Raw genomic sequence first — 24,396 nt, 5'->3', positions numbered from 1 at the left:
TTACTAGCTTTCTTCTTGAGATATTAAAATTAACTTTTTCTTTTTTGAATTGAATTTCATTTTCCACCTAAAGCAATGTATAGTTTTCGCAGAGTTGCTGCTTATTAGTCCTTAAAAAGGAATTGAGTCAGTTACAGATACCAGTAGATGGGAAGCAGTGATGTAGATGATACAAAGGAGCAGATAATAAAAAGACACTCGAAGTTGGCTTTGAAATGCATTTTTCAGCACATTTTCATCTTCTGTTTTATGCAGGCATTCTCTTCAGACCTATAAAGAGGTGACTCTGAAGTATGTTGAGTGATCAAAGAAAGTTAGCCTGAAATTTAAACATCACCGGTGGGCTAGCCACATGCAGGTAATTACATTAATGGCAAAACTTAGCATATTTGTATTCTGTATGTCACCTTACTCCCACGAGCATGTAGCCACTAAAGAGATTCTATGAACTTACTGACCTTACTCATTCTGGGAATTTATTCCCATCTTCAAGATGCTTAGTTTTAAAATAATCAATTAGATTGATTTTTGTTTTATTTAAATCTATTTGGATGACCTTGGCTGAGTGTCTTGGTGTTCTCATAATTGAAGCAGTTGCCATATGGTGTCAGAAGACATTGGAAATTTGATTTCAGATGTCAGTATAACAAGTTACCCAAACCTTCACGTCCTGCACATGTATCCTGGAACTTAAAATAAAATAAAATTTAAAAAATATGGAAAAAAAATGTGCTTGAGAGAAGTACTGAAGTGTTTGAATTAGCCATGAAAATGCTCAACATGCCCTCTGTTGGGCCTTTGTTTTATAAGGTTGGAACAAAAAATGCTGTGTCATCCATTGTACAGTGGGTTGAGAAAAGGAATTCCACTGTAACTATGATATGCAATGAATAAATCCTAAATACAAATTCACAGATTTTTCTGGTATGGATAAGTCTGGCTCACTTAGCTAGTTTCAAAAGGAAGATTTAAAAAACCATCTAGATCCAAATAAATGAAAACTTTGTTACGTGCTTAGGAACTCTCCTGTGTTTTATGAAACAAAATGGCCTTACTGTCTGGTGATTGCTCCATAAATATGTAAACCAACTAAATAATTCTACCATCCACAAGAAGATATCTGTGAAGGGGTGGATAATAATTCCAGATTTTTGCAGGGTTTGCAAAAGTGAATTTCCACTCCAACCCTCCACTCCCATGGGGCTAGGCGGTGGGTAGGTGGGGAGAAAGCCTGGCTCCTATAAATAAGCACATCTTCCTATAAATTAAGTGGGTGTTTTGAAAAATGAGGAATTAGATTCGATGTTTTTTTTTAGCAAAAATTATTTTTATATTTGCTGTAGATCAAAATATTTTTCAACATCCTGTGTGGCAAAGTAGCAAATACTCAGCAAGTATTTTCCCACCAACTTCCTTCACAGTCAAATGGGGTTGTGCACAGTTCAACTGCATACATTGTACACATATAAGTCACATTTTAGTTGACCACATATTTCTGCTTATAGCTTCAGAAGAGGCAAATCATGAAACTAGTCTAAGCCTAGAGAGACTATTATTTCTAAATAAAATTGGCCAGAATATAGTTGGCTATTTTCTTTGTGAATTTTTCCCTAAGGCACCCAGATCAGCTTTTTTTTTTTTTTTTTTTTTTTTTTTTTTTTTTTTTTTTTGACAGACTCTCATCCAGACTGGAGTGCAGTGGCACCAACTCGGCTTACTGCAACCTCTGCCTCCTGGGTTCAAGCAATTCTCCTGCTTCAGCCTCCCCAGTAGCTGGGATTACAGGCACCTGCCACCATGCCCTGCTAATTTTTGTATTTCAGTAGAGACAGGGTTTCCCCTTGTTGGCTAGGTTGGTCTCAAACCCCTGACCTCAAGTGATCTGCCCACCTCAGCCTCCCAAAGTGCTGGGATTACAGGCGTGATTCACAGTGCCCGGCCAGATCACTTTTCATATCCCTGAAACTCCAAAAGGTTTTAATTTTATCAAACTGAAAGTTCTTCTGGCTCATTTAAGTCAATATCCTCAATAAATTGTAGTTCTCTGAGTTTCCTAATACCTTATCCATAATTGCTTATATCATTTTAACAGAATATATAATAACAGGTGCAAAAGTAGTGCTTGGAGGACTAGAAATTTGCCTTTTGTTGTGTATATCTTCACTGCTTTCCTTTTGTTCATAACAAATTCTAGTGGTATATCAAAGACAAGGGTGAAACTGACTCAGGGTCAGGAAAACAACCATATTAAAGGAATTGAGATTATCTATGTTTTTCATAGTTCAGTAGAAACGGTACTTTACTGCTTAGCTTCTCAGGAATCAGAACACAATTTATGCAGTAATTAAAATTTATATGAAAGTAAATTTAGGACATTGGAGTGTTTGTTCATTTTCGCCATTTTGTTTGGCTGAAGGTAAAAGCCTTATATTACCCTTCTATTCTGAGTAATATTTTCTTTCCCTAAAGTACAAATAGAACATGTGATTGAGGAAGCCTTTCAAAAAAATATAGACTATCTCCAAGATCTTACTGTAGGGAAAGAAAAATATTCCCATAAGAAGTTAAAACAGGCTGGGCACAGTGGCTCACACCTGTAATCCCAGCACTTTGGGAGGCCGAGGCAGTGGGATCACCTGAGGTCGAGAGTTCGAGATCAGCCTGACCAACATGGAGAAACCCCGTCTCTACTAAAAATACAAAATTAGTCGGTCATGGTGGCACCTGCCTGTAATCCCAGCTACTCGGGAGACTGAGGCAGGAGAATCGGTGAACCCGGGAGGCAGAAGTTGCGGTGAGCCAAAATCGGGCCATTGCACTCCAGCCTGGGCAACAAGAGCGAAACTCCATCTAAAAAAAAAAGAAGTTATAACAGAAAAATGAAAAATGTTCCACATAAATACAAAACAACACAAAAACCACCATAGCTTCATATTATAAAAATGTAATTACATTTAAAGGGCACAGTTCAGTGAAATGAAAGCCTAAAGTAGAAGATTCGTAACATATTATTGCTTGAAGGAGACATGTTTTATCAATATTTATCACTTTGCTAACATTTTAGGTATTTATAGAGTAAGGATTAATGGGCTGTGGACATCTATTTCTTCAGAGAAGCATTAATAGGATATCCAATAATTTAAACAATATCCACAAATGAGCAATGGGGATATTCTTTTAGATATAACTTTTTTCAGTGTCGGAAGTACAGTCTGAGCATACAAAATGAAGGAAATAGAACCCTACTTTCACTATGAAATTATTTTGCAATTAGAGTCAAACTATACTAATAAAACTTGCTTGAAGTAGGCAAATTCTATAATTGGAATTATAGAATATAGTAGTATTTTATTATTTTGGAGAATGGTTAGTACTCATTCCATGATAAAGGAAATTCATACTGTATATAAGTTCTGCACTGGGAACCTTGCACAAAAAAAACCCCACAATTTTTCTAATGCTTTAGGAAGTATTCATTTGCATAAAAGCAACTGAACTATTAATTCAAATCATTTACATTGTTCTTTGAAGCAGATTTCTATATTTCATTAGCTTTGATTACGTTACCATATAGCCTTAAAACAGGCATTTTATGTATTTTTAAATATATCCTTCCATTGTTAAGAAAACTGCTGTCAGGTAGGCCTTCCTCTTAAAGATTTTTAAAAATACAAAATGCAGCTTTATTATTTTCAAGTGATATAATAACACAAATGAATTGCTACTAAAACGATGCCAAAGAGAAGCACTGCTGGATCTGCTTTATTGAATAGGCAAAGATTGTTTGCAGGAAACAGTTGCTTCTACATACTACTTAAAAGAGTTTCTATTCTCTGAAGGCACTTAATAATCTCCTCAGTCCTCTAAGCGCTAACCCCGCAATTTAAACTTAGATTAAACACTGGTGAGAATTAATGAGGTTTTTAATACTCTACTCAAATTCACATCGTATGATGGAGATCACTACATCTACAATAGCTTATGTAGATAAGTAGAGAGTAATGTTAACTAATTCCACAATATTGTGCAGTGAAATAAGATCTGAACTGGAATCTGGTTCCTTCACTCCATGACCCTGTGTGGGTGTAAGCACTTTATGTAGCTGTGTGAATCACTGTTGGTAATCTAGGCAGTTCCTACTGCCAGAGCTTTATATAGCAACAGTCTCACAAAGAAGTCATGTCTCCAACTGCCAGCTAAAGATGAGACATCAAATAGCTGTGGGGAGAGCAGACCGAGATTAAAAGAACATTCTGTTAAGAGTCAGCATGGTGTTATTAAGCCAAGGAACCCCAATCTTTCTGGTGTTATCACACTTAAATGGTTCTAGATAAGATTACCAAGTAGGTAATATTTGACTGGGGGGATAGATGCTCACTTTTCCAGCCTCATTCATTCATTTTCATACCCTTATTTATTCATTCATCAGTGAGGGCCTGATATGAATCAGTCACTGTACTATAGTGAGATGAATGAAACAAAGTCCCTGGATCTCTGTCAGTCTTGTACTGTTTCCAGATCACACCTCAATCAATCTGCTATTTTACACTCAGGTTGCCATCAATGAATTAATCCCTGCTAAGTTATTAGTAGTACTTTTTAGTTGGTGTTTTGTTTCCTGGGACCATTTGCCTTTTTAACAAGGACTCAAAAACCTTATAGCTTTTAAAACCCGAAGGAATGCTGTTTTAATGAAGGATGAAATTTTAGACAGCATATTAATAGGGAGGAGAATATTGTTGGGCAGGGGGATTCCTGAGACCCCAAAAAACCCCACATCGCACAGGTGACTGGCCCCCAAATCCTTCTCCAAGACACAAAAGTAAAGTCATCCTCAAAAATATGTGGAGTATCCCCCATCCCACCAAGAGAAAATTTAAAAAATTTTATTTATAATTAGTGTATTTATTATTTATAATTAATAAAATAGTGGTAAAAACATTGAAATTCTAACATTAGTTAAGAAAAGAGCCAACATGTCAATACCACTGATTAGGAATTGACCGGATGATACAAAGTAAATAGGAGACAACTTACAATATGTCCTATATTGTTCAGGAAGGCACAACAAGGAAAAAAATGTGTGAAAGTTAGAGGAAGGCATATTTTGGCATAGTTTGAACAATAACTTTCTAAAAACTTGAGCTGTTCAGCAATGAACTGAAATGTCTTGTGAGATGGTGAACTCTCTGTCCCTGACAGTGCTCAAGTAGTAAATGAATGACCACTAGACAGGGTTTTAGTTTAAGGGATTCCTGAAGTACATGGAAATTTTATATTTTTAAATGTTTAATCTATGCATCTATTAGTCTATGATAATTAGGAATTCAGGAATTATACAAATGAATACATAAGAATACATAAAAATAGGGAAAAAGGCAAAATTAGCATGACCTGAACTATGTATGTGAATTTTGAATAGGTGCCAAGTAAAGGAAATATCAGGATAAACTGTTAGCCAAAAAGACTTCTTGTAAGACAAACATTTTTGCCCAAGAGTTTAAAGTGAGAAAGAGACATAGATAGGTGAAGAAGAAGGAGAATGAACTGAAAATAAGGATGACTTCATGAGCATCATCTTGCTACTACCGTAGTTTTTACTGTCTACTATAAAATAGACATTGTGCAAAGTGCCTTCTTTATATGCATTATCTAATTTAATCCTTACAACCACCCTATATAAAGTAGTACCACATACTCTTATTTCTTTTGAGATCCTATACATCTTTCGCCGTTTAAAGTAGTATTGCTAGTATACCCATTTTACAGATGAGATCACTGAGATAAGAAGACTGAAATTCAGAGTGGTTAAGTAACTAGACCAAGGTCACACAGCTAGAAAACAAACAGTAGATCTGGGATTCAAACCCAGGTCTATTCCCCTACAAAGCCCATGCCTTGAATCACTACTACATCTCACTGTTTCTGGTAGAAGTCATGCATGCTTGAAGTTTCAGAGATAGAACTATGAAATGTAAAACTTGGGAGGACAAATAGTTGGCTCTCAGTAAACATTTCTTGAGTGAATAAGTAAACCCTTGTTTTTTAGATTTACAAAAATCACAGTTTTGCCTTCTTTATTCCCAAGTTAGAAAATCCAGTTTTCAACCAGAACTTGCTCTCCCTAAGAGAATTCCTCCTAGCTACACTGCAAAGCTACACTTGGCCAAGGCTATGGATAAGTAAACCAAAATGAATAAGCAACCCAGGGGTTCATACCTTAGGGTTTCTCTTCACCCCTTGGTCTGCCAGGCCGCAGAGGTATCATGCAGTAATGCATCAGGTTAGAGCCTTAGTATTTCTCTTTAGGTCTTCTTTAAGCTGCACTTGTTGAGGTAATCTTTCAGGTGAGAAAGATGTATTCCTTGTGAAACAATCAAATTACACACCTTCTTTTAACCAACATGTGATTTACCCACCTCTCTCTGAGTTCTGTTTCAAGAAGTCCTCACAAAGCCCTTTGATAAATATGGTCATTTTGCATATCCTGGCTTTTTGAGAAAACTAATTTTCTAAGAGCATTTGCCTGTGTGTATGGTTGAAATGGTACTACATTTCTCAGATGTAACCACTGTGGCCTCCAACTGCAGCTGATCTTGCTATACATAAGTTAACTGAGTATTTAGATGCTGGCTGCATCCTGTATGAGGCTAAAAAAAATCAGTTGAAAAATTATTTCTGAAAAATGGTTATTCGGTCCATGCTGACATTTTTAGAGCTAAAACAATATCAAACATCCTATTTGACTGATTGTACACTTCTCTTCCTCTGCTGAATTGACTGCTTTGAGGAAAAGAACTCAATTTACATTTCCATTTAAAAGCTAAAAATATGCACAAGTAAATGTCGATTGGATTTAATTCAATTCTGGAATGCAGGGTATCCAGGCATTTAATGATTGCAATTTTGACATCTTAAGGCCTTGACTAAGTTTCTGCCAGTTTTTACTAAAATTCTAATCTCCTCAATGCAGATAGGTAATTAGCATTAGTCATAACAAACAGATCATTTTCCAGCCATTTGATTTATTAAAATGGCCCCAAATAATTTTTCATGTGCTTGTTTTTTATAATGATTTCCTATTTTTATGCAACATCCTCCAGATACCCAAGTCAAGGACCAACTTGTACCTGGATTAAGACTATAAAGCAGTTCCATTTGGAACCCTAGGGCAGGTTAGTTTTACATTCAGGTCATTTAGCACCTGTTACCCTCCACTGTACCCCACCTCCCTGCCCAAACATTGACATACTTCTCCATCCCTGTGATCTACAATCATAGCTCTAGGAACAAACCCTTGTGATTTAAATTTATTCACATTTTCATCTCTAATCTGTTCAGCTCTGCCCTTGCCAGCTCCTTCAAGAGTGGCTGCTCCCTTGTGAATAATGCTCTTACATTTTACATACAATGCCAGCCCTCTACATTGATAAACCAAGTACCATACTTGCTTGAGACAAATTTACTCCAGAATTTTGTTTCAAATCTTTACATTGTTGCCACCTGGTATCACATTCATTCCATCCTTAGCTAGTGCCCCAAATGGAAGCTAATTTGTTTACTATTCACTTCTCTGCTCCCCTCTCCATAATGTTCATTACTTTCATCTTTTACTTCTCCTCTCCTGAAATTTTCCATGTGTCTTCTAGATCTCTGGTTACATGACAGATGTTTAACTTGTATACTTTCCTCATCTTCTCTTCACTGTGGGTTCCCTGTGCTTCCTCACTCAACCCAAACCCATCTTATCATGAGGACACGACTTCTCCTTCAGATATTTTCAGTAAAGGCAGATCATCTGTTCTTGCCCCCTATATTTCAAGGAATAGGAGTCTCTTCACTCCCACACTGTTGTTTCCAGACTACTGCCCCACTTTTTTTTTTTTTTCCTTTTTTTGAGACAGAGTCTCACTCTGTCGCCCAGGCTGGAGTGCAGTGGCGCGATCTTGGCTCACTGCAAGCTCCGACTCCTGGGTTCGCGCCATTTTCCTGCCTTAGCCTCCCGAGTAGCTGGGACTACAGGTGCCCACCACCACGCCCGGCTTTTTTGTATTTTTTTTTGTAGAGACGGGGTTTCAATACATTAGCCAGGATGGTTTCAATCTCCTGACCTCGTGATCCGCCCGCCTCAGCCTCCCAAAGTGCTGGGATTACAGGCGTGAGCCACTGCTCCCGGCTTACCCCCCCCCCACTCTTATGAATCAAAATCTGCTTCTTGGAGACTCACAGCATTTGGTTTTAATAACCTCTATTACTTTCCTCTCTGCTGGCCCATGGACCAACTTCCCAGTCATTTCCCCACATTAATGAAGACATTATCATTTGGATCACAGCCATCCTTTTCACCCCCAAATCTTTCCATCATCCAACATTCTGTCCTCAGTGTGGTTTAACTTCAGGAATTTTTGTCTTCATTCCACTTTATTGACCCCACTACCATGGCCATACTCTGTATATTATCAGCATCCTAATCTGCGAAACCTCTGAAATCCTAACAGAAATATCCCACTTTCTGATTGGTTATCCTATAATTCTCTCATTTTCATATTCCCAGTACTGGTCTTTGACTTCTCCGCTATCACCTTCTATGTTGATGATCCTTCCAACACTCTGACCTTTACAGTTTTTTAATTGCTTCAGTTCCAATAACCTTAACATTTCCATTCCGCCTTTTACGACTTATATAAATATTAGTCCTCCGACTACATTTCCCTCCTTGAGGGCAATGATGGTATTTTTTTGTACCATTTTTTACAGTGCCTTCCATAGTATATGCTCACTAGAGGTAGTATTGTGTACTGATTAAGAGCACAGACTCTTAATTATTAGGATATTAGGTTTCAAATCTCAGCTTTGAAACGTACTAGCTATATGACCATGGCGAATTTAACCAATCTCTCTGTGCCTCAGTTTTCATATATATAAAATGGAGATACTGACACTATGTACCTCATAGGAGTTGTTGGGATGATGACACTGAGAAGAATGCTTGGCACATAGCTAACAGAGTACTTACTACCAGCAACTGCCTTTATAAAGGGGAAGGAAAAACATATTTTAACAGGTACATTACTGAAAGAAATAAAGAGTTCCAATTTATTATGAGAAATGATGCTGAGACAGTAATTTAAAATATAACTGGAAAGCAAGTGAATTATTAAGGGAAATTTTCATTTCTCTTTATTCTTTCTGCAGGGGAGATGTCAATGTATTGATTATTGCTAGAGATGAATTTACTTAACTGCATTGTGTTACTATCATTGCATATTGAAGTCATTAGATAGGTCATGCTGAGAATATATGTCATTAAAAATTTAGACAAAAATATGATATACATCTAAAACTCTAAAAAGTTACAGCTAACATTACTATATTGTTAAATATTTACATTACAATTAACATTACTATACTGTTGAATATTTATATGCTCAAAGCAGGTCCTGAGCATAGGTGGAACAGGTTGTTGCTTACATGATGTGATGAGGGACACTCTGAAATATCATCCCTGGAATTCACTCTTCCACAGTTCTGTCAAAGGTCCTGATGTCACCAGTAAGAAATCTGTTTTGTTTTTCCTTTAAGGCATGTTGTTTCTAGGTGCAACACGTAAATATTTTCCCCAACTTTATCAAAATAGCACCTGAATATCGAACAATTTTCTAAGTAAGTAGTACATAAAACTTGCAAGTTTAGACAGAAACAGATATGATTTGTTTATATGATGTCCTTGCTGCCTAGGGAATGTACTCTTGAATGAAAGAAAAGGGGTAGCTGGGGTAAGAGCACTTATGAACTGAGGACTGCTGAAATGAGAGAGACAGAGAGAGAGTACTTAAGAGGAAGTAGCCTACTTTATACAGTCTTGCTCAGGCATTGTTCTGTGTGTGTTTGCACACACACTCTTTTCTAACAATTGCAAGTAGTTCTGGGGGAAATCTATGTCTGAGCAGCAAATCATAATATAATAAATGAAACATTAAAAATTTAGGAGGAAGAGGCCAAGAGTTAAGCAAAGGATATGTTAATGAACAAATAGCACATGTTGAGATGCTTTCAAAATGTTCTTTGATTTTAAAATTGAGAAAAGGGAGATGAAATGTACTTGAAAGGGCTCACAGTAAATTTACTCATTTTGTTTTTATCTGGAAACTGGTGCCCAGAGGTACTATATCTTGATTTCCTTATAAACATACATTTTTATGCATTTATGTTTGTATATGCCTATACCCAGGGGAGGGGGGACCTGGGCATTTGTGTGAAAGCATAAAAGAGGTACTGAAATCATTTGTTATTGTAAGTCAGGTAAAAAAAGAAACAAAGCTTATGATGTTTTCAGAGATTCATGAATTCCAAGCATAGCTGAGTTATTTTCCAGGCCTAACATGTTATATACTGACTAATATATCCCGTGATCATGTCAATTTTTAAAATAACTCTGTCATTCTTTAGTTGACTTGTGGTACAATGTAGTTGTCAAATATTTTGCCTACAAACCTGTCTTTTTTGACCATATATTTCTATTTTATGTCTGTCTCTACATTTATTATTCTTTACTATTCACCATGGTACTTCATCTTGTTTTTAATAAATAATTTTCCTAATTTGTCAAGATGCTTTTACTGTTTGTTTGTGTCTTACAACTTGACACTCAACTTGGAATTATATGTAAATGCAATGAAATTTCTTTTTCAATTGTCCAGGACACTAATAAAATTATATTTGGAAAATAACCCCAAATTGTCCCTTTTACCGATTGTTTCTTCTTTCCGTACCTAATTTATGGAGATCATCTATTGTTTCTGTATACCACTTTATTATTTCTCCCAAGCTAACAGTAAACTATTGGATTTCCCTTTTGGGCATATCCTACAATGGTGACTATATCTCTATCTATCTACACACAAACATATATGCATATATACATATATATTCACATTCTAGTTTACCCATAAGAATAACAAAATTCAAAAATCTTACTGAAGTCCTGAACCTTGATAAAGACTGTCTCCCAGAAGCTTCTATCAAATAACATACTCAGTGATAGAACAGTGGGAGCATCTTTTAGTAAAGTCAAGAACAAGTCAAGGATGTATACTGTTACCACTATTGTAGCCCTAGACAATGGAATAAGACCATTGGAAAAATTAAGAGGTAGAATTAGTATAAAAGAAGAAGCCAAACTTTCTAGAGAAAATGATCACTTATTTTGAAAATTCAAGAGAATCAATGGATGAATTATTAAAATTAATAGGAGTTCAACAAAGTGGTCAGATGCAAGGCCAACAATAGTGAAACAAGATCAATATCAATAGCTTTCTTATGTATCAGCAATAATTATGTTAATTGAAGTATTGTTTGTAAAAGAGCAGCACTGAAAACAACCCAAATGGCCATTACTAGGGGACTGGTTAAATAAATTATGTTTGCATATGCAATATTAATATAATGCAATAATTAAAAGAATGAATTTGATTTAAATACAAATTTAATGACATGAACATACTCCAGTTCCTATTGTTGAGTAGCTAAAGCAAGCTACAGAATAACTTTGTTAATATTAAAAATAAAACACAAATTAACTATGTGTTTTCTGTACGTATATGTGGAAAAATGAATAGAAAAAGTCTGAAAGGTTACATACTCAATGAATAGCAATAGTTATCTCTTGGAAGGGTGCTGGAATTGGGGGTGGTAGTCAAGGGGAGACTTTAATTATATTGTTAGTATTTTTTATACGAGAAACTACTCATTTATTATTTGTATCAGTAAAAATAAAAACAATTTAAAATGCAATAGTTTGCCGAATTTACCAAACTTCATTTAAACTTCTCCATCTTTTCATATATAAAAGATAATTGCTTTGTAGTTTCTTAAACTTTTATTCATTGAGCAAATAGTGAAGGCCATGCACTATGCTCAGTACAATGGATACAATGGCAAACATGACAGAGGCAGTCTCTGTCCTCCTGGAACCTAAAATCTAGTGGGAGACACAAATAATAAACAAATAAGAAAATAATTAGGCCAAGTGTGATGGCTCACGACTATAATCCCAGCACTTTGGGATGTCAAGGCAGAAGGATTGCTTGAGACTAGGAGGAGTTCGAGACCAGCCTGGACAACACAGTGAGACTCCTGTATCTAAAAAAATAAAATAAAATTGCCTGGTGTGATGACACATGCCTGGGGTCCCAGCTACTTGGGAGGTTGAGATGGGAGGTCTGCTTGAACCCAGGGAGTTCGAGGCTTCAGTGAGCTTTGTTTGTGTCACTGCACTCCAGCCTGGGTGACAGAGCAAGACTCGTCTCAAAAAGAAAAAAAAAATTAAATTAAATAAATAAATGTTAAAAATAGATTTAAAAAGAAAATATACATTAAAATAAATTTAAACAAGAAAGAGCTGAAGGTTTTGATAGAAAATATTATGAATAGGGTCAAGAGAGACCCGTTAGAACAAACATTTAAACTGGAATATGGAGTACCTGTTACGTGTGATAATGATGGTGGTGAGAGAGATCAAAGCAAGTAAAAAGCATCCCACATGGAAAAAGCTTCACATGTTGGAGAAAATGTCCAAAGATCAGAGTGGTTAAAGTATTGTGAGGGAGAGGGAAAGAGTAGACTGTTATGTTGGAGAGATAGGCAGAGACCAGATCATACAACTCCTTTTAGGCCTGATAAAATTTAAACTTTATTTGAAGAACAATGGAAAGTCACTGCGGAGCTTTGAGAAGAGGAGTGATGTGATCGACCTACATTTTTAGATCACTCTGGCTTCTGTGTAGAGAATATATGGGGTAGGTTGAGCAGAATCAGGGAGCCCAGTTTGGAGGCTATTTGCAGTAGTCAGTGTGAGAGCTGGCAGTAGCCTGCACTAGACCAGTGGTAGTAGATAGACAAGGTTATATTTTGGAGGCAGTGTTATGTGAAAAAAAAAAATGAAGGAGAAGTGACTCAGGCAGAGCAGGCAGCAAGTACAAAAGCTTGCGCTTATTTCTCTTAGCTAAAAAAGAGAGAGAAGCCCAGAGTGGCTGAGGCATGGTAATACAGGGGGAAGGGCATAGGATCAGGTCTGATTGTACATGATTAGCATCAAACCTTGTAGGTCTAGACTCAAGGCCTGGATTTTATTCTAACTGAGGTGGAATTACATTTTCCACACGATCACTCTGGCTGCTATGTGCTACAGAGGGACGAGAATAGCAAGGGAGAACACTTAAGAAGCTACTGCAGTGGTGCAGGTGAGAGATGATTTTGGCCTGGGCTTGGATGGAGGCAGCAGAGGAGAAAAATGAATGGACTTAAGAAATGCTTGGAGGTAGGATCAAGGGAACTTTATGTTTAATTAGATGTGGGAGCAAAGATGAGGGAGGTATCAAGGGTTACTTTCGGACTGTCTGGCAGGGAAATGTTTAGTGGAATTGAGGCATTGAAAGGAGTCCAGTGTGACAAGAGTTCAGTGAGTAGGAGAGGAGGGAATGAGAGGAAATGAAGTCACAGCAGTAGGCCATATGATTCAGAGCTGGATAAAGTCTTAGAAAGAAGTTTGAATTTACCCTGAGTGTCATGGGAAGCCATGGAAGGATTTTAAACAGAGTGAGATTTATTTTCTCTAAAAAGTCACTTTGGCTTACAGTCTGGGGATTGGGCTTGGAAGGGGACAAGAGTGGCAGGGAAATCAATTAGAAAGCTATTGTAGAGATCTAAAATAGAGTGAGTGGTGTCTTGGAGATGCACAGAACTAGACAGATTTGAGGCTCATTTGAAATGGAACTGATTAGTTTTCTTGAATTAAGCTCTTCTTTATGTACATATCTGAGTTTGTCTTACTGAAGTTTTTATCATCTTCTCACTTCATTTATATACCATGTTTTTATTTCTCCTTTTACTTCTAGAAAAACATTTTTATAAAGCATGTGAGTTTGCTGCTATAATTAAACCCTTCCTTTTCATGCACTTCACTACTCTGGAATTGGTGAGTTTTGGGGATTCTGAATGCTGCACACTTCACTCTAATCCACTTTGCTGGACACAGCTGAAATGATAAAACGTAAAAACCATTTCATCCCTCCCAAATTACTGACCTTGTTGATATAAACTACATCCAAATCTAAGCATTTCTCAAGACATTTTACCTAAAAATAGCATATTTAACTTCCAAAGCTGTCTGCTCAGCAAGCAAGTACTTAACATGTTATGCATCTTCTGCTTGGATAATTCAGGAGTCCTGAATTTTCTCGCATCTCTAGACTAGAACTGAAAGACCATGTCTGCAGTGTTTGGAAAAGATTGTTAGGAAGTTACATACTTACTTAAGAACATGGTAAGCATATCCTTTTATTTCCCACTTCATCAAAATGCCAAGTCAAAATCCCATTATTCTTTCTGGTAAGCTAGAATATGAAAATATATGTATATATACATATATGTTTGTGTGTAGATAGATACAGATATATTCACCAGTGTGGAAAATAACCCAAAGGAGAAATCCAAGAGCAAATTAGGAAACTGCTACTGGACACAGCACAATGGGAAACTGAGTTCGAAGTTTATCCCCCAGTATTAGGCTACACACTATTCTTCCTCAGTGGAAGCTATTCTCAGACTGAAATTATCCCCTTCAGAAAAAGAACACTCTTAGTAGGGAGGCTATAAATAGACTGGACTCAGGAGTAAGGACATTCTGTATTTAAATCATGAAACCATGCGAGGCAAGGGGTGCGGAAGCATCCCTTAGACTTACCGCGTCCCTTGAAGGCAACCTATAGGGGATGGGGAGGCACAGAAATGTGAAAGGACATGGGGGAAGAGAATATATTTGCACAACAGTATGAGGGTGGATGAAGTAGACTGTCAGTGAGAAAGAGAAAAATTGCCCCTGATATTTAGGACTTAGCCTGGCACTCTCAATTAAGCCTTGATATTTTCTTGTTGAACATAAACCATCTCACAGAACATCAACATTAGAGAAGGTCAATCTGTGACGATGACGGATCAAAACAAACAAACAAACAAACAAAAAACCACTCCATAATCAGGTGTGAACACAGACAAAATATGGACAGTGTCCACACCACAAAAATTACCAAATATCCCTCTATTCTGGCTAATAAGGGTAACTACCAAATATCTCTCTATTCTGGCTAATAAGGGTAACTATTTCTTCTTTACCAATTACAGCTTTAGCCATGGGCTAGTCTTCCCCACTTATAAAAAAGATTTATTTAGAAACCTAAACACAGAATTACCTCAACTTACTGGCAGCCTCCAAGTTCAGAACAAAGCCAGCTAGGGTGGCCAACTTGTCACAGTTTTCCCAGGAGTTTCCTGGTTTAACATTGAGATCCCACATCCCAAGAAACCTTCAATCTCAAGCAAACTAGAATGGTTGGTTAACAGCCACATTCCTTCAACTCTCCCCCAAAACACCTAAAGCAAGCCCAAATCCTGCAAGTCCTTTTTAACACCTTCTTACTAGGATGCCCCATGGTTTTCCACGGTGTGTGCTCTTCCAGTTGCTGCAACAAGTAATAAATCTAACTTTTTAAACTACGGGTCTGTTGCTAGTGGTCTTTGGCTGGAATGCATTGACATTAGAAAGAAGTAAAGAGATATAATATTGTGGAAGTGCTTAGTAAGACCTAGTACAGGAAAATGGGACTGAAGGAATGAAGAGGTAGGGGGAACCAGGGAAGAGTAGAAGGGTATAAGGGCCTGAGGGGGCTACAGTGTGATTTTCTGAAAAGGTGGTTTTTAGGGGGTAATACAAGATGAGATGACAGAAGGTGAAACTGTGACCTTTATTATAGGAGGATTTCCCCCACCCTCTGTGTCAAAATAAAACAAAACACGAATGAAAAGACAGGAAGAACAAACAAAATGTTGGCATAAAATAAGGACAGTCTTTAATGATCTAGGGTCTGGTCATCTAGTGTTCATATCCACACTTGATTCCTTGTGTTTGTCAACTGCATCACTGAATAGTTTTTATATAAGGGAAATTTCTAGGAAGGAAAAAATCCAATGGCACACTAGTTGGCAGGTCTTAAAAAGGCAAAATTCCACCAAATTTAGTTTTAATTCTTTGGGGTTGATATCATCATATATTATAAAACAATGTTCATTAAATAAACATGCTATAACAGTGCCTGAAACATAATAAATGCCAATAAATGTTAACCGTCACAGCTATGATCATTATGCTATCTTTATCAATGTGTTTATTTTAAAACAGGTGCAATACTGTAGCTTTAAAAATATTTTTGATCATGTGTCTTTGGTTATATTGGAGGTATATATTGAATGATAAGTCTAGCTGCCTCCTTTTTAAAACTCTGTTCAGTCACATATTCAAATGATTATGCACATGTTTCTTTTGGAGAGATTTACTGTGAGTGATCTTTGGTAAATATTTCAAATTTACTGGCAGGGTACCTACATTCTACTAGATATTGGTCCCTAATGCAGATTGCAAAGAAAGTTTTGAAAACAGGACTACTGTTTAGTTTCATACCGTTTGTATTTTAAAAATAGCAGGAGAGTGAATAAGTAGAATGTGTGCATGCAAAAGGCAACCCAGAGTATTCAGGATCTCTAAGTTTAAATGTATAACAAGTGGGTTCCTTAGAACAGATTTAATTCCCAAGTTTTGTCAGAAAATGGCATTGGTTTCTTTCTACAAAAATGAAAGTCACTCGTAAAAACATAGGAACAGGCAGGGAATGCTTATGAAATGCTCTTAGCTAGAAAATAATATAAAATGTGAATGCTCGAGCTCTTGCAATGTCCAGGATGTGTCACAAAAGGTAGTACATGAAGTTTTGTTACATCTACAATAACTTTGTACTGCTGAAGTTCATCTTACCTGATTCTTTGATGCTCAGCGAAATAAGCAGTTTGGTTTTCAAATGTTAGTACTAAACTGCCATATTGTATGTGTACAACTTGGAACGTTCCAAGCACCATACTATTCTTAACATAAGTTTGATTTTCTCCTTTTCATAATTCTAAAATCTGTTTAATTTAATTTGCATTAATTTTCTTAGAGGCTAAATTTGGCAGTGATAACACCAATTATCAAAATTTTGTATTCATTTTACTGTCAGCTCTTGCCTTGATTGAAATTATTCCTTTTTTTAAAGACCAAGTCTGATCTGGGAAAAAACACACATACCTATCCTCAGTGAACAAAATGGGATTCAGAAGTTTACTTCTTCATTGGTTTAAAAATCTATTTACTTGGAAACTGTTTTTTAAAAAGTAAATAAAATAAAAACCTGTAATTTTCAGAAGTAACTCCTTTAAAAAGTTAATAAATTAGAAGATTCTATTTACTTAAGAAGCCATTAGTAAATATTTCTAAGGGAAATCTTTATTTTCTTTGTGAATTACAGTGTTATCCTATTTCTGCCATACAATTTTCAATGGATAACATTTTTTGCAGAGTAGTTTCATATGTATTAGTCCTGCAAAAAGATTCAAATCTTACAAGCATGCAGTAGAGTCAAGTTCTCATTTCTATAACATTTTACACACTTACAATATGCTATTGTTTAATCATAATGAAAGTGTTTTGCAGTTTAACATACTTGAAAACATACAATCCCTTTTGCAGGAGAAAATAAACTGAAAAGTACAAATTAATAATAAAATTAAATTTTTTAATGTTTAGAGGTAAAAGTACAGTTTATTAAAAAGCAATTCATGATATAATGCCCACTGAGGAAACTTATATTGCTAAGAAAACATGAAAGAAAATAGGAATCACTTCATGAATTGCTACTGTCTTTGGAACAAATTAATTAAAATATTAAATAATAATAAAGTAATTACAAGTCGTGCCAGGCAAGAAAATTTAAAGTAAAATTATTTTACAACCTTGTTGCCAGATCCTAGAGCAGTTCTAGATGGAAATACCATTCTAAGATAAACAGACACTAATGCTCTTTGTGAATCAATTATTACTTACCAAAATTTGCCATCTGTATCGTCTGATTGCCAGTATCTGGAGCATTGTAAATCACAACAGCATCAGCATTTCTTCTGCCCGCTGTTTGAATTTTTTCTGAAAATGTACAATTACCTCTTTCTATCAGCGCAATCCAGGGCTTCTTAGTATTACTAAACTCAGTGTTGTGGTCACAAGCTTGGTAGTCATTATTCTTAGGGATGCCTACCACCCCCATAGCATTAGCCACTGGTGAAGCTAATCCATAAACACCACATTCACATGTCTCTATTGCAGTGTAGTTGCTGGTTTCATTGTAATAAGTCACAGTCACATAGGCGTTCATTGAAAAAGATGCTGTAATTTTAAGTAAAAAGGTAAAAATTACAAGGAGCCAAAAAAAACTAGACCTATTCTCCTGGTTCATTGTTCATTCACTTGAGCATAAAATTTAAGATGTTTGCTGATATTTCCAACTGTCAGTCACCATTGTCCACTCACGTCCCTGCTAAACAGAAGTTTGAAATTTCAGTTGCATGTAGGTAACTGATCTCACCTCTAGCAACATAACCTCTGAATACATCAGCTCTATTTCACTTTAGTTATCTACATTCCCCTTTGCCTGCCCCTCCTCCAACTGTACACACATGTAACCCTTAACCAGGACTACCTTAGTAATAAATAACACCATCAACTTTATTCTACATGTCAACTTATTAGGATTGGATGACTTCCTGCAGTACATATTTTTTCTTCTTACTGTTCCAGCTAATGCACTTTCATAAACATGGAGTGGATTGGAATGAGGAACTGGACTCTGGGGAATCCCACGTGACAAGGCTGAAAGTTACCTCTCTCAGAATATCTAAAACACTAAACTGGTTTTCCAAGCCCTGCTGAAATATGCTATCAACTAGTTCAGCAGCGAGTAAGTTAAGATCCATAAGTTTAATTGCTATGGCGTTAGTAGAATGAATTTTACTGCTTTTTTCTCTTCTAATTTCTGTGTGTGTGTGTGTGTGTGTGTGTGTGTGTGTGTGTTTTCTTAGCAGGCTCCCCAAGGGATATCCTCTGTTACCTTGTTTATTCTTTGGAAAGCAAACATATTTCAGTGGCTAGAAATCCTTTCCTTTCAAGTATAGTGCCTTGCCCATGGCAGGCACTCAAATATTTGTTGATTGATACCTGTGAGTTGCTGCATTCCATTAATTTTTGTGCCCCATGTGTTATACTCTAAAAAAGATTGTTTAAGGTTTAATTTTTAACATTTATAGTTTTAAATTTTTAGTTATCCCAGATGTATAGACAACTTTATTTATTTCATTGCTTCCTTTAGTTCAAGCTCTGTTTTTGTTCAGGAGCACACTGGACACTAACAGCATTAGGACACACACACTACGGGGTCAACTGGTCTGTGAAAATTGCTGGGATGGGGAGATTGCAGTGTGTGCCAAGGACTGGTGAAGGAATAGATGAGCGAACAAGGCAAACAGAGATATCAGGAGTCTGACTGGGCCAAGAGTCAGCAAACTAGACAAACAGGCATCAGGCTGCCAGGGAAGCAAAAAGCTACCAGGTCAAAAGGAAGGTAGGCACAATGGTAGTCCAAGGTACAAGTCAGGTAATCTGGAATCAGGAAGGTTTACTAGAGTCAAGGGGACAGGACAACCGAAAATAAAAAAAATAGGAGACGTTGTTGATGGAGGTGGTCAATGCAGTTGTTTCTTCTCCCTATTGCTTGTCCGCTTTTAAACATCTGAAATATCAGTGTTGGAGTGGACCCTGCAGGTGAGAATTAACAGTTCACACCACCCAGCAGAGGGAAGGAGTTCAGGGAATCAGCAGCAGAACCTGCTGAATAAATCCCAGCAGACGTATAATACAAATATGAACCCTGCTATCATGTCATACCTGCCAATTACTCATTAGCGTACCCTCCCATAGTACTTGGTATTACTAGCATCATATACATATTAATAACCTGGTAATTCATATAATTGAACTGAAAAGATTAAAGGTTTTGTGTATTAGCTTATGGTCAATTTAAGAGTAAATACAAATAGTTCATTATTTTGCTACTAGCCCTATCATTTTGATGTGTTTTTAAGATCACAATAAAGCCTGTATTCACCAGAGAAAATTATCAGACTAAAAACAGAAATGCTATTATTGTTATTATAAATGTTGTCAAAACCATTAGCTTAGAGATTGCTGATGGACGGCCTTTTGTGATAAATTCAGCATCAACATTCAACATTTAAATAATTAGTAAAATCCCACAAATTTGATTTATCCTTTTCTGCCAGTTATTAAATTACTCCTTAAAAAAACTTCTCACGAAAAAATTTAAAAGCGGATTAGTGAGAAGTTACCTAAATCCATTAGAAGTTAAATTTTTTAGAAAATTTCTTTATCTTAACATTTATTTTCATTATTTTGTGTAGGGATTTTTTCTTAGTTACATAATCATATTTATATATTTTAATTTAGTTTTTCATTTAATATCTCGGTCATTATATATTTTATCCTATAATCTTTGTAGATTATGCTTTGTTGGATAAATGATATTCCATTAATGGAAATACCTAAGTTTACATAGTCATCCCATTTTTGTTTGTTTGGTCAAAATTTTAAATAATATTTTTGCTATTATCATTTTGTTATAATAGCTTTTTCTCTATTTAAGATTATATCCTAACGGATTGATTCTCAGTGGATTTAATAGGTTGAAGTTTTGAACATTTAAAAAATCTTAACACATTTTACATATTCAGGAAACAATTCAGGATAAAAATACACTAAGGAAAAGCTCTCCTGCCTCATTCCTCCTCCCATGTCTCCAAAGTAGTTACCAGAGGCTGGGAAGGGAAGGAGGAGGGAGGGATGAAGAGAAGTTGGTTAATGGGTACAAGAATACAGTTAGCTAGAGGAAGAAGTTCTAGTATTCGATAGTACAGAAGGGTGAATATAGTTAGCAACAGTGTATGGTATATGTAAAAACAGCTAGAAGAGAATTGTAATGATCCCAACATAAAGAAAAGATAAATGTTTGGGGTGATGGATATCCCAATTACCCTGATTTTATCAATATACATTGTATGCATCAATATATCACATGTACCCCATAAATATGCACAACTATAATCTATCAATACAAAATACAAAAAGGCCAGGCGCGGTGGCTCATGCCTGTAATCTCAGCATTTTGGGAGGCAGAAGCGGGCAGATTGCTTGAGCTCTGGAATTTGAGACCACCCTGGGCAACATGGTGAAACCCCATCTCTACCAAAAAAAAAAAAAAAAAAAAAAAAAAAGGCCGGTGTGGTGGTGTGCATCTGTGGTCCCAGCTACTTGGGAGGCTGAGGCAGGAGGATCGCTTGAGCCTGGGCAGTCGAGGCTGCAGTAAGCTGAGATTGCGCCACTGCACTTCAGCCTGGGTGACAGAGTGACTCTCAAAAAACAAAACAAGACAAAACAAAACAACTCAAAAAGGCACCATTCAATAAAGGGTGATGGGACAATTGGCTAGTCAGTTAAAGAAGGAAAGTCATCAGTTTGCTCCTCATTTCCTCCTCACGAAACACCCAAATAAATTACAGTTGGATTAAGTAATAATGTTTTTTGAAAAATTAAGAATTTTTTAAAACCAGCATACAGAGACCTGGGTATTTATTAAACCTTGTGAAAGGGAAAAGACTGTCATATCAGTGGAAAAAATTAAAGTGGAACATCTGCCCACTCAACAATGTTAAAACTATTTTACATGGGCAGTGGTACATTGGGGAAATATTTGTAGCAAATGCCCCAAAGGTATTTTATTACATGTTATTAAAGATCTTATACCCATGGAAAGTAAAGCAAATTAAAGAATAATATGCATGCTATGACTTTCTTTTGGTACTAAAACCAAGCCTTCCTTGTATCTTTAAAAAGAAGTGCAATTGTATGCACAAACAAGGAGAAAGGTAGGAAGGCACAACCAGGCCTTTACCACTGACTCCCTGTTAAATAATCTGAACATACTAGTTTCAAATCTTGACATATTTTTGCACAAGTTAAATCATTAAGTTCTGAAAACAGGACAACTTGGTTGGGTGCAGTGGCTCATGCCTGTAATCCCAGCACTTTGGGAAGCTGAGGCTGGTGGATTGCTTGAGCTCAGGAGTTCGAGACCAGCCTGGGCAACATGACAAAACCCCGTCTCTCTATATATATATTAAAAAAATAAATACAAATAAAATAAATTTTAAACAGTGACAACTTTCCCATAACATGTTGTGCCACTGTTGATGTAATAAGAGAACATTCCTAAACTATTTTGTTAAATTGCACTGGAGGTTGAAGTACATAACTTAAACTTAAAACATTTTCTTTGTGTGTGTGGGTAGGTGTATATAATTATGGGGAGCATGAGATATTTGAATACAGGCATGCAATGTATAGTAATCACATCAGGGCAAATGGGATATCCATCACCTCAAGCATTTATCTTCACTTTGTGTTATAAACAACCCAATTATACTCTTCTGGTTATTTGTAAATGTACAACAAATTGTTCCTCTGTTGTGCTATCAAATACTAGATCTTGTTCATTCTATCTAACTATATTTTTGTACCCAACAACCATCCCTGCTTCTCCCCTCCACAATACTCTTCCAGGCCTTGTAACCATCCTTTTTCTTTCTATATCCATGAATTCAATTGTTTTAATTTTTATCTTCCACAAATAAGTGAGGACATGCAAAATTTATCTTTTTGTGCCTTGCTTATTTCACTTAACGTGATGATCTCCAGTTCTACCTATGTTGTTGCAAATGACAGAATCTTATTCTTTTTTATGGCCAAATAGTGCTCTATTATGTATATGTACCACATTTTCTTTATTCATTCGTCTGTTGATGGACGCTTAAGTTGCTTCCAAATCATAGTTATTGTGAATAGTGATGCAATAAACATAGGGGTGAAGATATATCTTCAATATATTGAGTTCCTTTCTTTTGTATATAGACCTAACAGTGGGATTGCTGGATCATATGGCAGTTCTATTTTAGTTTTTTAAGGAACCTCCAAACTGTTCTCCATAGTAGTTGTACTAGTTTACGTTTCCAACAACATTATATGAGGGTTCTCTTTTCTCCACATCCTCACCAGTATTAATTATTGCCTGTCTTTTGGGTAAAAGCCATTTTAACTGGGGTAAGATGATATCTCATTGTAGTTTTGATTTGCATTTCTCTGATGATCAGTGATGTTGATTACATTTATCGTGAATCTGCCATTCATATGTCTTCTTTTGAGAAATCTTTTATCAGATCTTTTGCCCATTTTGATTGGATTATTAGATTTTGTCCTATAAGTTGCTTGTGTTCCTTATATATTTTGGTTATTAATCCCTTGTCAGATGAATAGTTGCAAATATTTTCTCCCATTTTGTGAACTGTCTCTTCACTTTGTTGACTGTTTCCTTTGCTGTGTGGAAGATTTTTAACTTGATGTGAACTCATTTGTCCATTTTTTATTTGATTGCCTGTGCTTGTAGAGTATTACTCAAGAAATCTTTGCCCCGTCCAATGACCTGGAGAGTTTCCCCAATGCTTTCTTGTAGTAGTTTCAGAGTTTAGAAGTCTTAGATTTAAGTCTTCAATTGATTTTGATTTGATTTTTGTATATGGTGAGAGATAGGGTCTAGTTTTATTCCTCTGCATATGGATATACAGTTTTCCCATCACCATTTATTGAAGATGCTGTCCATTCCCCAATATATGTTCTTGGCATATTAGTTGAAAATGAGTTCACTTTAGATGTATGGACTTATTTCTGGTTTCTCTATTCTGTTCCATTGGTCTCTGTGTCTGTTTTCATCCAGTCCCGCATGCTCTTCTGGTTACTATAGATGTGTAGTACAATTTGAAGTCAGGTAATGTGATTCCGCCAGTTTTGTTCTTTTTGTTTAGGATCACTTTGGCTATTCTGAATCTTTTGGGGTTTTTACATAGATATTAGGAATTTTCATTTTCTCTTTGTGAAGAATGTCATTGGTATTTTAGTAGGGATTGTGTTGAATCCCATAGATCATTTTGGGTATTGTGGACATTTTAACAATATTGGTTCTTCCAATCCATAAACATGGACTATCTTTTCTTTTTGTTTTTGTTTTTTTTTTTTGGCTTCTTCAATTTCTTAAGTCAATGTTTTATAGTTTTCATTTTAGAGGTATTTTATTTCTTTGATTAAGTTTACTCCTCTGTATTTTATTTTGTTTTTAGCTTTGGTAAGTGCAATTAAGTTTTTGGTCTCCTTTTCAGATTGTTTGCTATCAGCATATAGAAGTGCTACTAACTTTTTTTATGTTGATTTTGTATCCTGCAACTTTACTGAATTTATTTATCTGTTCTAATAGTTTTCGGTGGAATCTTTAGATTTTCCTACTACAAGATCATATCATCAGC

At 36.0% G+C, this 24,396-nt stretch overlaps 1 protein-coding gene across 1 annotated transcript in view; it reads right to left on the bottom strand.

Annotated features, from left to right (window-relative positions):
* RNF128 (ring finger protein 128) overlaps window positions 1–18,539 on the bottom strand; it is a 99,398-nt gene extending 80,859 nt beyond the window's left edge. Inside the window, 1 exon segment of the mRNA NM_001135114.1 lies at window positions 17,969–18,539. Coding sequence (NP_001128586.1) covers window positions 17,969–18,374 — 406 coding nt within the window. The 5' untranslated portion in view covers window positions 18,375–18,539.
* Between the last annotated feature and the right edge of the window lie 5,857 nt (window positions 18,540–24,396).

The sequence above is a fragment of the Macaca mulatta genome, chromosome X (genome assembly GCF_049350105.2).
Source record: "Macaca mulatta isolate MMU2019108-1 chromosome X, T2T-MMU8v2.0, whole genome shotgun sequence".
Taxonomy (NCBI): domain Eukaryota; kingdom Metazoa; phylum Chordata; class Mammalia; order Primates; family Cercopithecidae; genus Macaca; species Macaca mulatta.
This window is presented reverse-complemented; position numbering and strand designations above follow the sequence as displayed.